Source organism: Cyprinodon tularosa, unplaced genomic scaffold (genome assembly GCF_016077235.1).
Source record: "Cyprinodon tularosa strain WSP-4 unplaced genomic scaffold, ASM1607723v1 ctg264, whole genome shotgun sequence".
NCBI lineage: Eukaryota > Metazoa > Chordata > Actinopteri > Cyprinodontiformes > Cyprinodontidae > Cyprinodon > Cyprinodon tularosa.
The window spans coordinates 153,624-165,465 of NW_024038968.1; the positions used below are offsets into that span (position 1 = coordinate 153,624).

Sequence of the window (11,842 nt, forward strand, 5' to 3'; positions counted from 1 at the left end):
CTGAGCCTGGTTCTGCTGGAGGTTTCTTCCTGTTAAAAGGGAGTTTTTCCTCTCCACTGTCGCTACAAGCATGCTTAGTGTGAGGGATTGCTGAAGAGTCAATGAGTCGATGCAATCAGCTGGTTTTCCTTTGATAGAAAACTTTGAATCAATCTGACTGGATGATCTGGTGAACTGGAAAGTGACCTGAGATGACATGATGTGAATTGGAGCTATAGAAATAAACTGAATAGAATAGAATAGAGCCTAAAATACCACATTCAGCTCCTAACATGCTATTGTACAGCAATGCAAATCAATTAGTATGTGGATCAAGAAAGTTGTTTTATTATGAGAACAAGCTACCACCAAATTCATGCCCATCTTTATTTGGAAGAATCTAAAAATGAGATAGAACTGTATATATAGAGTCACAATATTTATTAGAAATAGATTATCTAGTAAAGTCAGTGCTCGATGAGTTTGTGCAGTGTGGAGGGCAGTTAACAGGAAGAACATAATAAAATGTATTTAACCTCGATGAGGTCAAAGCAAACAGACTAAAAACCTTCTACATCGTGTGTTTTACTGCTCACATCCACCAATACAGAGACTGATGAGTGAAGCTTTTATTATTTATGTGAAAACAAGCAGCGTCAGTTGAATAAAAACGGTGTGAAAAACACTTTATAACAAGTCGTACAGACACGTGAAAAAACATCACCTACATCCGTTTCTCTGCATTCTGTCTTTGCATTTACCAATATTTAGAGACACAACCTGTTTGTCTTTGATGGAAACATGACAGAACATGAAAGAAAACTAGATATAGAAACAAATTCGTTCCCATGTACTACAAAACAAAAACGTAAGACGGCAAGACAGAGACTAGTTCGCTCCGAATCCGAAAAAAACCCCAGAACGTTAAACTTTGATGACAGTAAACGCTGAAGTAGTTTGCAGGCACTCCAAAACATGAGCGGATCTATGTCTACCGTTTCTGTGATGAGGATCAAAATATAAAACGAAAAAACAAAAACAAAAAAAACATTAATATTGGTTCATAAAACCTACTAGAGCCAAACACAATGGCTTACATTTTCTGCAACACCTTCCCTGTAAGAGGAAGTTTCGTCTTAAACTTTTTTTTTAGATAGTAACGACATTTTCCAGCCAGGCAGGACAGGTTTTTCTGGTTCCTGAACTCCCGCTCTGGTTGGCTTTGCGGCCTTTATCCAATCAGTGGCTGCCGCCTATCTCCTCAATCTTCCAACCACTGGAATTCTTTCCAAACTTGTAGACAAGTCTTCTTCCATCCACTCGCTCCAGAATCTCTCTTTTGTAGTAATACCTGCAAGTACAGACACATTGCTCATTGGAAACATGGCTTCTTTTTATCACATATGGTTTTCTATTTCTCTATATTCATCTTGGTTTTTAGATGCAGAACTGTCCTTATCTATGAACTACAGAGTTTAGTTAAAATTCTGCACCAAAAGTGCAAAAATCTTAAATGATCCAGCAAAGTTGAGCTTTTTTTATTCGTGGCATTTTGAATCGAAATTCAGATTCAGGGAACCGGAAACATTTGACTTGTTTAGACGCATCGTTTCTGTGCCTCCTTCCTAATAAACCCTCAGCATCAGCCTCTGTGGTAACTCACCTCATGGCCCGGCTGAGTTTCTCGTATGTCATGCTGGTGTTCTTCTTCTTCTGACCCCACATCTGAGCCACGGCCTCGGACTTGAGGAATTTGAACACACCCTCTCGACGATCTTCCCACTTCATCAGGCCCTGGTTCTTCTCCGGATGGATGAGGATGTCCCTGATGAACTCCCATAGGTGGGTACCACGGGGTGCTGCCAAGATGTGCAGAACAACAAGCTGAGCTTCTGGGTGCACAAAATGTTAGCTGAACATGTGATGCTAAATGATGGTTGGGCTGCTTACCATGTTTGCTTTTCTTTGGGTTGTCATAAATGGTGCTGCTGTTCTCCCGGTTGATTTTAGGGGGCCGCCCTCGGGGCCTCTTCTTGCGACATTCTCCGTCCTCCATCTTAATGTGGATCTCTGTCAACACAGTCATTCATTATCGCAACGAACCTCGACTCTACGGCCGGCAGCAGAATTCAAAGCAAACAAAGACTCACTTGACACTGGGTACGGGAACTCTGGGTCCGATTCGCTGGTGCCGGACTCTGGTGAGCTCATGAACCTAAACATGCCACCTGAACACAGATCATACATGTTTAAGGGAAGACGTCCTGATAAGAAACTTGACCAGGATGATGATAGAAAACTCACTGTTGGCTGAAGAGCTGCTCTCACTGTCAGAAGGATTATCGGAGAGGTAATCGGTCTCATCCAGCGGCGTCATGGTCTCCATGGTCAGTCTATTAAGATCATAACCACTCCGGTAGTCAAAGTCTCTCCTGCTCTCAGCTTCATCATCTGTGGTGAATAGATGTGTTATTCCAGAGTCATTCTGGCAATACAGACGTATGCTGCTTCTATAGATCACTTTTAATCTGTACCATGGCCGATTCGGAGAGAGGTCAGCAAAGGGAATTTCAAGTTGTCCAAGAAGTTATCCAGAAGTTGGCACGTCTCACTGAGTTCTGGTCCTGGGAGGTTCTGTAGCTCTGGAGAGGTAGAAGAATTGGTTAGCTTTCTACCATCACTTAAAACATTTGTCTGTTTGATCAAATGAGCTAAACGGCTGGGTTTCAGTTTACCGTGTTCAGTCTTGTATTCTTCCAAGCTTTGGTGAAGATGTGGACCGAGCTGTGGGCCAAAGGTTCTCGTCATCTCCTCCTGGTTCATGCGGCAGAGGGAGAGGCCGTCCATGGAGCAGAAAGCCAGGCTCAGCGTGCTGGCATCAAACTTGGTGTTCTCCACATGGTCACTGATCCACTCTAGAACGTGCTCTGCCGTCCAGTAATGAGGGCTCATCTGTTTGTACCACTGACCTGAGGAGTGAGAGACATTTAGCTCCTCAGATTATTCAAAATAATCTCCTAGTTGGTTTTATTTTGTTTCTGTTCCTCTTTGCCTAACTAAATAAACTCTATTTGCAACATCTCTACATTCTCTAGTGTTTGTGTCATGAAACATTACAAGACCCAAACAACACCTTGTTTGGGGGTCAGACAAGGTCAGACAAACATAGCCAGCCCAGTTAATGGAGCAGGAGGTCAGAGCATTTCCCCCCTTTCAGCGCGGACCAAAGTTAACCATTGACAGCCTGGTAAATCATTGGCTCAATTGGGTCAAAGATAATTGAGCTTCGGGTTCGGTTCAAATGAAGGGACTGTGTTGTTCATGTATGATTAGGGAAGTATATTACTGGTGTCCCAAAGATTTTGGATGTTAAGGTAAACCGGAGCTGCAGGGCTAAGAAGCCAAACATTTCTGAAAACATCTCATTTGATTGGAAGAAACCTCGCTTCCATCATATCAGTCTAAGAGGAAGCTTATCATGTCATATATGGTTACATCATATATTTATGCATGAGTTTTGGGGCTAATCTGGAGATCCAACACTCAGCAGGAAATGCTCAACCATTGCTGCTCTAAGCAATCCTCTCACCTCTGGTGTTGTAGCTCCTGCTCTCCAGAGTGTTGAGGTTGGGCGGCGCATGGAGCTGCTGTTGTGGGATGTCAGGTAAGCCGGTCTGATACATGGTCAGGTTGGCATGAGTCAAGATGCTGCTGAGGCACGGTGACGACATCGATTCGCTGACAGACAGAAAGGTTACACATCAGCAAAGGTTCAAAGAAAGGGATTTCAAGGAGTTTAGCATCTGAAATCCTGCTCTATCAAATGTTTTGATAAAATTATTTACCTGTTACAGCCGAATAAAATCCTCAAAAATGATCCAAAACAATCCTTGTTTTAAGTTGTAGTCTCCTCTGTCTCCTTCCCTGTCTGTTCGTTGTTACGTCTCGTTCCCAAAGGCAACAAAGCAGCTTCTTTTGGAAATCAACATGTTTTATATCCAAAGGGGGAGGGAGAGGTGAATTCAGGGGAATTCCACCTGAAGGTAGCCACACCTCCATCCCTCCTCCACTTTCCTGGGAACTCAATAAAAAAAAAAAAAAACACAAAACCAACCTGTCCTGTTTTTCTTTCCAAGCTTCACTGTCTCTCACCCATCATCACTAAAGATTAGATTAAACTTCTCGTTCAACAGATTTAGTTTCTGTAAGTTGATCTTTTTGGCCTAACTGCAATCCTTTAACTCAACCATAAGCAGCAGTGCTGGAATGAAATGTTATCTCTGGCGCTTTATCGCAAATCATTTCCATTTTTACAGTCAAGAAGCTTTCTATGTCTGATGTCATTTACTGTTTTCATAATGTAGATGAACTTTGTCCCTTTATGGTCCTTTTTCTTTAACCATGACTTGAACCTCTAAAATTTGACAGTAGAAAACAGATGAGCATGTGGGCAGGTAGTTTTATCAGCCAGGTATGTGCAGAGAGATAAGGGAACTCTACCAAGACTGTCTTCTGTTCTGTCTTGTTCACTTACCTCCTGGGGTTTCAGACAGGTCCAATTATAGCTGCTTATTGTTGCAGGTGGCATGAACCGACTTCAGTTACATAAATGCAAACACCCACACACACATGCACACACATGCACCCAGGATGGGTATAGAGTGAACACACTCTTATTTGACTTTTTGTTTCACTCTCTATGGCATGCTTGCATCTTTGCAAGGTGGGGGTAGAATCGCCGGTGGTCACTCCATTATGTAGACTTTCCATCTCTGAAGAAATGCAGTATTAGAGTGAGAGTGTTATAATAAACCTGCCAGTTAATATATACCATAAAACTAAATGCTGTATCCTGCAAACTGGTGTGCATTTAACCCCAGAAATAATTTAGATGTTGGTTTTAGGCTAAATGTGGTTGTTACGTCATAGTCAGAGGTTTCAAAAGTATTCATATCTATTACTACGGTAGAAGTATAAATCCTACTGTTAAAAAACACTTTAGTAGAAGTTAGAGGATCAGCCTAAGCTTTTGTACTCCAGTAAATGTGTAAAAGTACCATTTTTAAAACTACTGAAAGTATAAAAGTAAAAGTAATGCAAGAAAAAATGTTAAGGCCAGAAGCTTTACTGCTCTACTCTATTAAAGGAACTTTTTTCTACAGTTCTGGATGAAAACTTCCTTACACTTCATTTTCTTAGTTTTCTAACTAATGGTAGCATCATCTGGAAAAACGATTTATTTTGGTTTGTGGTGAGCAACAAGTTGGGGCAGCACCTAGTCCAACCACAAAGAAATAAATTATCTGGATGAAACTAATTATTTTGATGGTTTTTATTTTCTTTAAATACCAACAGGCCATAATGAAAATGAGCTTAAATGAAACAAAACTAAAAAGTCTATTTCAGAGATGGGAAGTAACGAAGTACAAATACTTTGTTACTGTACTCAAGTAGATTTTTCGGATATTTTTACTTTACTTTACTACTTATTTTTATGGCGACTTTTTACTTCTACTCCTTACATTTTTACACAAATATCTGTACTTTCTACTCCTTACATTTTAAAAAATTGTCTCGTTACTTTAGTTTTGAATCATTTCAATGGAGTTACCGTTATTATTTTTCACGTCATCAATACCAAATTCTATCTAATTGGATGGGAATCTACGTTGCATTTGACGCACCGCTACAAGATGAATCGACAGATTCGGCGGTATTCATTGGCGGCAAATCATTGCAGCTTGGTGGCGGTGGCGTTAGCATAGTAGCATGGACGACGAGATGATTGAAAATGAACACAACGGAGATCTAGTCCTATTGGCAGACATCCATTTAAAATGTAGGCAACGGCATGAAAAAAGTGGTTTCTACTTTTACTTTTATACTTTAAGTAAATTTACAAGCCTGTACTTTGTTACTTTTACTTGAGTAAAGAAGTTTAATCAGTACTTCCACTTTTACCAGAGTATTTTTTAACACAAGTATCTGTACTTTTACTCAACTACGGAAAGTGAGTACCTTTGCCATCTCTGGTCTGTTTTGAAAATGTGCGGAGTAGAAGGAAAAAGTTGTCTATGATAATTACTCCAGTAAAGTATAAGTAGCCAACATTTCTACTGAAGTAGGTTAATGATATATTTGTACTTTATTTCTTTACGCCTCTGGTCATTGATTTGATTTGATCCAAAAAGCACTGTTGAAAATTGGGCTGTTTGATCTGATTTGGTCCCACTTTGTGTCAGGATCCCAGTTTTTGTGTTTGTCTGTTTTTCTTGTATTTTGTGTTTCTCCCTTCCACCACCAGGAGGCGCCTGGCTCCGGTTCGCCTCCTCACACACCTGCAAACGGTTGCCTCATCACCTGACTGCTCTTAAGCTGGTGGTTGCCACTACTTCGACGCCAGAGTGTTTGCCAGTTTGGGGTACTCTAGCTAAGCTGAGTTTTTGCTTTTTTTGAGTTTCTGTCCTCTAGCCAAGCTGAGATCACATTGACTTTAACTGAGCGCTTGTTTCTCCCTGAGACTCAACTTTGTTTGTTCTTTGCCTTTCGGCAGGAAGCCTTCCTGCAAGCTGGACCTTTCCGGACCGCCTTCTCCCAAGTGGGATCAACAGAGTCTTACACTGAGCGACGGATTCCAAACAGGAGGTTTGGATCCAACCACCTTTAAGCACGCTGAGATCACTCTCTGAGTAAGGAAGTCTTCTTCACCACGACCCGTTCAAGTACCACTGAGTTGCAACCAGCGGCTGCATCATTCCACTCCGTCCGAGTTCTGGGTAAACCCTGTTCCGCCCTCCACCGAATCAAACATTCTCTGGAGGACCAACACACAGACTCGAGTCTACGTGTCTCTTCTTCTCTGGAAACGTGAGTGGCAACAAATCCTCTCCTACAAAATTAACAACTCCAATTTCCCACTGAGCTTGAATCTAACAGTCTGTCTTCCCCTCGTCTTCCAGTTCCCGGCCGAGCAGAGTTCGGAGGAACTCTGCACCGAACTAAATACTCTTCAATAAAACCTGTTTAACTTTTACTCTGTCTCTCTCTGTTTGGCTTCACTGCATGTGGGTCCGAGCCTTAGAAAAATCATGACACTTTGATCCAATAATAGATGTTAAAAATACGTTAAAAACCCAGTTTTCAACATCTGAAACATATGGCTTTTCTACATTCACTTTTTAACCAAATGTACGTAAACCATGTCGTCCCTTAAATGTCTTTTCTATTTTTGCTCGGTGGCAAAATACTACACATAAGGTTTTCTATTTAATCCGGTCTGCAGTGATCAAACATCTTCTAAAGAAAAAAACAAACTACATTAAATAATATTCAGTCCATTCTTGCTTTTTTATTAAGATATTTACCCCTTATGGTAAAAGAAACAATCCATTGAATGCTTTTCAGTCCCACTTTAGACCAAGACAATGTAGTTAAAAGTGTTTTATCAGTGATGGTCTGTATCTTCTTTGGAGATTCATGCCTTTCACATGCTTGATCATCAGTCTGCTACTGTCAGCTGATTCAGATCTTATTTTGCAGAGAGAGATTGCTTTCAGTGTTAAGAGTAATGAAGGGGTTAGTAAGGGCATTATACATAGTAATTAAAACAATCCTATCATGTGAATAGCAATATAACATGGAACATTGCTGCTTTTTGTTTCCCAGGCAGGGGGAGAGCAGGGGTGCAGAGGTATGGGCATACTCGATGCTGATTGGCTGAGGAGGTGAAAGGTGGGTGGAGGTTTGTGATGCAAACAGACTGAGACCAACAACAGGAGAACCATGCGAGGCGATGGCAGAGAGAGACGTGCACATTCAGGACAGCATTCCTTATCTGCAGGCATGGATGCTGCTGGAGTCCCTGGACCTGTGATTGGCCCAGGAATAAAGACCTTATCTACGCCAGCAACACCCAGCTCTTATCTAAAGAGGCATGTGGAGTCTTTTCACCCATCCAAAACTCAGAGTTACAGCTGCTTTTTCAGTAAATTCTGCTTTACTCCTTCAGTGCTATACTGACAATAAAAACTGGGTAATAATGGAAGTATAAGTCTAAGTGGTTAAAAAAGCCTTTTATCACCAGTAATAGAAACTGTTTGTTTGGTGGCGGAGGGGTGCAAACATGCTGCAAATAAATAAATGTACTGCAAATTCAAAAAGTACTTCAAGCTTTTGTGCAACATAGATATATTTATTAAATATCTTATTTAATCAAATATTATTCAGTCATATATAGTTTATGAACACACTCCTGACCGACTATGTGTAAAAACAACAAATGAAAGAGTGAATCATGCTTTAAACATGTTTGAACAGTTAATTCACCACAACTTCCTTTCAAAATATAAGAGTTTATTAAGAAAAATCATTCAGCTCCAAGTCAAACATTGTGACAATCTTGGTTCTGTTAAGTTTTCTTTTGACTATTCAGTTTTACTTTGCTCCATGTTTTATAGTTTTATTGGTTTAATTCTTATTTTGTTGTGTTTTCTGGTTATTTTTCAGGTTTTTATTTGTTGCTCTCTGCTGCCCTCTTGTGTTCTCCTTTTTCCCTAGCTCCTTTCCTGTCTGCTCTGTTCACACCTGCTCTCAATCTGCTCGTTAGTCCCCTCTTTGTTCTGTCTCCCATAAATACACTTTTTGTGCAGTTCCTCAGCGCTGGTTCCTCGTCTAACTTCCTCCAACTCCGTCTCACTGTGTCTTCCTCGTTGCGATTGTTTCCCCCTGAAGTCTCCATGGTTTCTGGTTTGTTTGACTTTTTTCATGTTTGATTTTTTGGATTTTTGCCTCAGTTGTTTGTTAAGTGTTCATTAAATCCACAAGAAACTCACCTCTGCCTCCCTGCCTCTGCATTTGGGTCCTCACACCACAACCACATCCTGACACCCTCTTTGACCAAACTAGCGGCGAATAGATATGAGGATTCCGTTGAATGACTTTTGGTTATGATTTGGCAATGGAAATGTAATGAGCACATGAGAAAACACATGAACATGATTTATCAGCGTTTAAACTCTTGGTGAACTAAAGCTTGTTATAGCTTATAAAGAAAACAGCTCAAAATCCGTAAACACACGAAATGATCAAAATCATCAAGAGACATATTGTTTAACTAGAATCCATCCCTTAATGTCCCAGGCCTGATATCTCTGCTCATGTCCGTTTTGGAGAGTTTGAGTTTCCTCCAGCACTTAGCAGCTTAGCATGGCAGGCTCACAGAAAGGGGGTTTCTGTGTCCCACATGCTTCACTCTAAGGGAAAGGCTTCTTAGGAGGCTTTCCCCTCCAGTCCCGCTCTCTGTCTTCTGAAACTCAGAGAAATGTGTTGCAAAGGTTCTGTTTGGCTCTGAAGTGTCAGAACATCACGACTTACAGTAGCATCCATTCATAAAGGCCCTCCCCAGCCAGCTACAGGAATAACTCCCTCTTGCATATGTTTTTACTCTGACTCCACCCTTTCACTGAATTACAGAGTCTGACCAGGAGATGGCGCTTATCTTTCGAACTTAAAGCTGCAGTCTGTAACATTGAGAAGAGAGCAGACTTCGACTGAAAATTTGAAGAAAAACAGGTTTCACGCCACTCCCCCACCCTCTCTGCTTCACTCATGCCCCACCTCCAAGCTCCACCCCTCTCACAGCATCTGCGCGGCTACCGCATGCGACCAGAAGCGTCCAAGCAGCGTACGCGGCATGGAGTGTGAACCGGTAAGAGCGATAACACTCACCTCCAAGCAGCTAGATATAAGATGCTGGTTATACCGATGTTTGCCGTGTAAGCAGTTGTCGGCAGGGGCAGTAAGGGCAGTTTCTCTTTCGCTGGTGGCTGTCGCTCCGCCATGACTTCCACGCGCGTCCTCCTGACTGCGGCAGCCGGGCGCTGCGGCAGGTTAAGCGGTGAGAGGGGGGGGGTGGGGTCGGTATTCAGTGTGTGTGAGCTATGATTGACACTCCATCAGACGCTCCTCTGGCTGTGATTGGTTGTTTTGACTCATCCCGAAATTATTCTTTCCAGATTGAAATACAGGCAGTAGGCGGGACCAATTGAAGCAGTTTTTTTCACAGGTTACATGTCCGTCTTTAGCCCAACATTCATTCCTCCCTCAATTCAATTAAATTCTATTCAGTTTATTTCTATAGCGCCAATTCACATAATGTCATCTCAAGGCACTTTCCAGTTCAACCAGATCATCCAGTCAAATTGATTCAAAGTTTTCTATCTAAGGAAAACCAGCTGATTGCATCGACTCATTGACTCTACAGCAATCCCTCACACTAAGCATGCTTGTAGCGACAGTGGAGAGGAAAAACTCCCTTTGAACAGGAAGAAACCTCCAGCAGAACCAGGCTCAGTGTGAGCGGCCATCTGCTGAGGCCCACTGGGGTTCAAGGAGACAGAAGCAGACATAGAAAAAGAAGCATAGATACAAAAGGCAACTGTCAACCAGCTCCACAGGCGGCCCCGTCCAGGAAACACATAGCCAGGCAGACAAGCTCCGAGCCAGCTCCCATGCCAGAGGACGAAGAGAGCACATCCAGTTAGTCACAGTCAGAGAAACAGGACTACACTGAAAAACAGGCCAAGCTCCAACATCTAGAAACAAAGGTGTTGATGGCAGCAGCACAGCTGATATTTCTCTCCAGGATGGAGTCACAGCCAAACAGGAACAGACCAGATGAAGCTACTATGAGAAAAAGCAGAGAGAGCAGAACGTTAGAGATTGAACTAACAGATTCTGCAGAGTGGGAGAATAGAGATAGAATGAAGCAGAATGATGAAAAAGGGGTCCCTATGTCCTCCAGCAGTCTAAGCCTATAGCAGCAGAACTATATAGATAGATCAGGATAACCTGAGCCACTCTAACTAGAAGCTTTATCAAAAAGGAAAGTTTTAAGCCTAGCCTTAAAAGTAGACAGGGTGTCTGCCTCACGGACTAAAACTGGTAGTTGGTTCCACAGGAGAGGAGCCTGAGAACTAAAAGATCTGCCTCCCATTCTACTTTTAGAAATTCTAGGAACCACTAGTAAACCTGCAGATTGAGAGCGAAGTGCTCTGTTAGGAACATAAGGAACAATCAGATCTCTGATATAAGATGGAGCTTGGCCATTTAAGGCTTTATATGTGAGAAGGAGGATTTTAAATTATATTCTGGATTTAACAGGAAGCCAATGAAGAGAAGCCAGGATAGGAGAGATATGATCTCTCTTTTTCATTTTCATCAGAACTCTGGCTGCAGCATTTTGGATCAGCTGAAGGCTTTTAACTACAGTTTGTGGACTTCCTGATAGTAAAGAATTACAATAGTCCAGCCTTGAAGTAACAAATGCATGGACTAGTTTCTCAGCATCACCCCTGGACAGGAGATTGCTCATTTGTGCAATATTCCTCAGATGAAAGAAGGAAATTCTAGAAACCTCTTTGAATTCAAAATAACGCCAAGATTGTTTCAAAGACTCTGGGCGAAAGACTATAACTTCTGTTTTTCTTAGCATGATTGCAAATACCAATCCCAACATTATTTAGTAAACCTTCGAGTGGTTCGTTTTCAGTTTCTTAAGAATGTATAACTGCATTATCTGATAACAGGGGAGGGAGCAGGAATAAACTTACAAAGGTAGATGTACATCTTGCTGGTGAAGATTCTTAGACATCATAGTAATTCCAACAAGCAACATTCAAATGGTTGTTGGAGTACTGCAAGGCTAAAATGTATTAAATTAAATAAAAAACCTGCTCTAATAAAACAGACAGTGTAATTTTGTTTTTATTGATTGCTAACTGATTTTCAGCTCTTGTTTTGCCAGCCTTTTTAATTCAGACATCATCTCTAGTTAAGACAATAACTGCTCAGAATTACTCCACAA

General features: G+C 41.6%; 1 protein-coding gene across 1 annotated transcript; it reads right to left on the minus strand.

Moving 5' to 3' along the window:
- Positions 1–562: 562 nt before the first annotated feature.
- Positions 563–3,983, minus strand: elf3 (E74-like factor 3 (ets domain transcription factor, epithelial-specific)). The gene is made up of 9 exons (XM_038289171.1): positions 3,825–3,983; positions 3,569–3,717; positions 2,715–2,948; positions 2,514–2,621; positions 2,284–2,430; positions 2,130–2,207; positions 1,930–2,049; positions 1,643–1,838; positions 563–1,330 (listed from the first exon to the last, which is right to left on the minus strand). The coding sequence occupies exons 2-9, from the start codon at positions 3,708–3,710 to the stop codon at positions 1,219–1,221; spliced, it is 1,137 nt and encodes a 378-aa protein (XP_038145099.1). The 5' UTR covers positions 3,711–3,717; positions 3,825–3,983; the 3' UTR covers positions 563–1,218.
- Positions 3,984–11,842: the final 7,859 nt, after the last annotated feature.

Excerpts from the sequence above, each read along its gene's own strand:
- elf3 (XM_038289171.1), bottom strand. The coding sequence starts at position 3,710 with ATGTCGTCACCGTGCCTCAGCAGCATCTTGACTCATGCCAACCTGACC. Across the intron at positions 2,431-2,513 it reads CTCTCTCCGAATCGGCCATG|ATGATGAAGCTGAGAGCAGG; the intron begins GTACAGATTAAA and ends TATTCACCACAG. Across the intron at positions 2,050-2,129 it reads GTTCCCGTACCCAGTGTCAA|AGATCCACATTAAGATGGAG; the intron begins GTGAGTCTTTGT and ends CTGTGTTGACAG.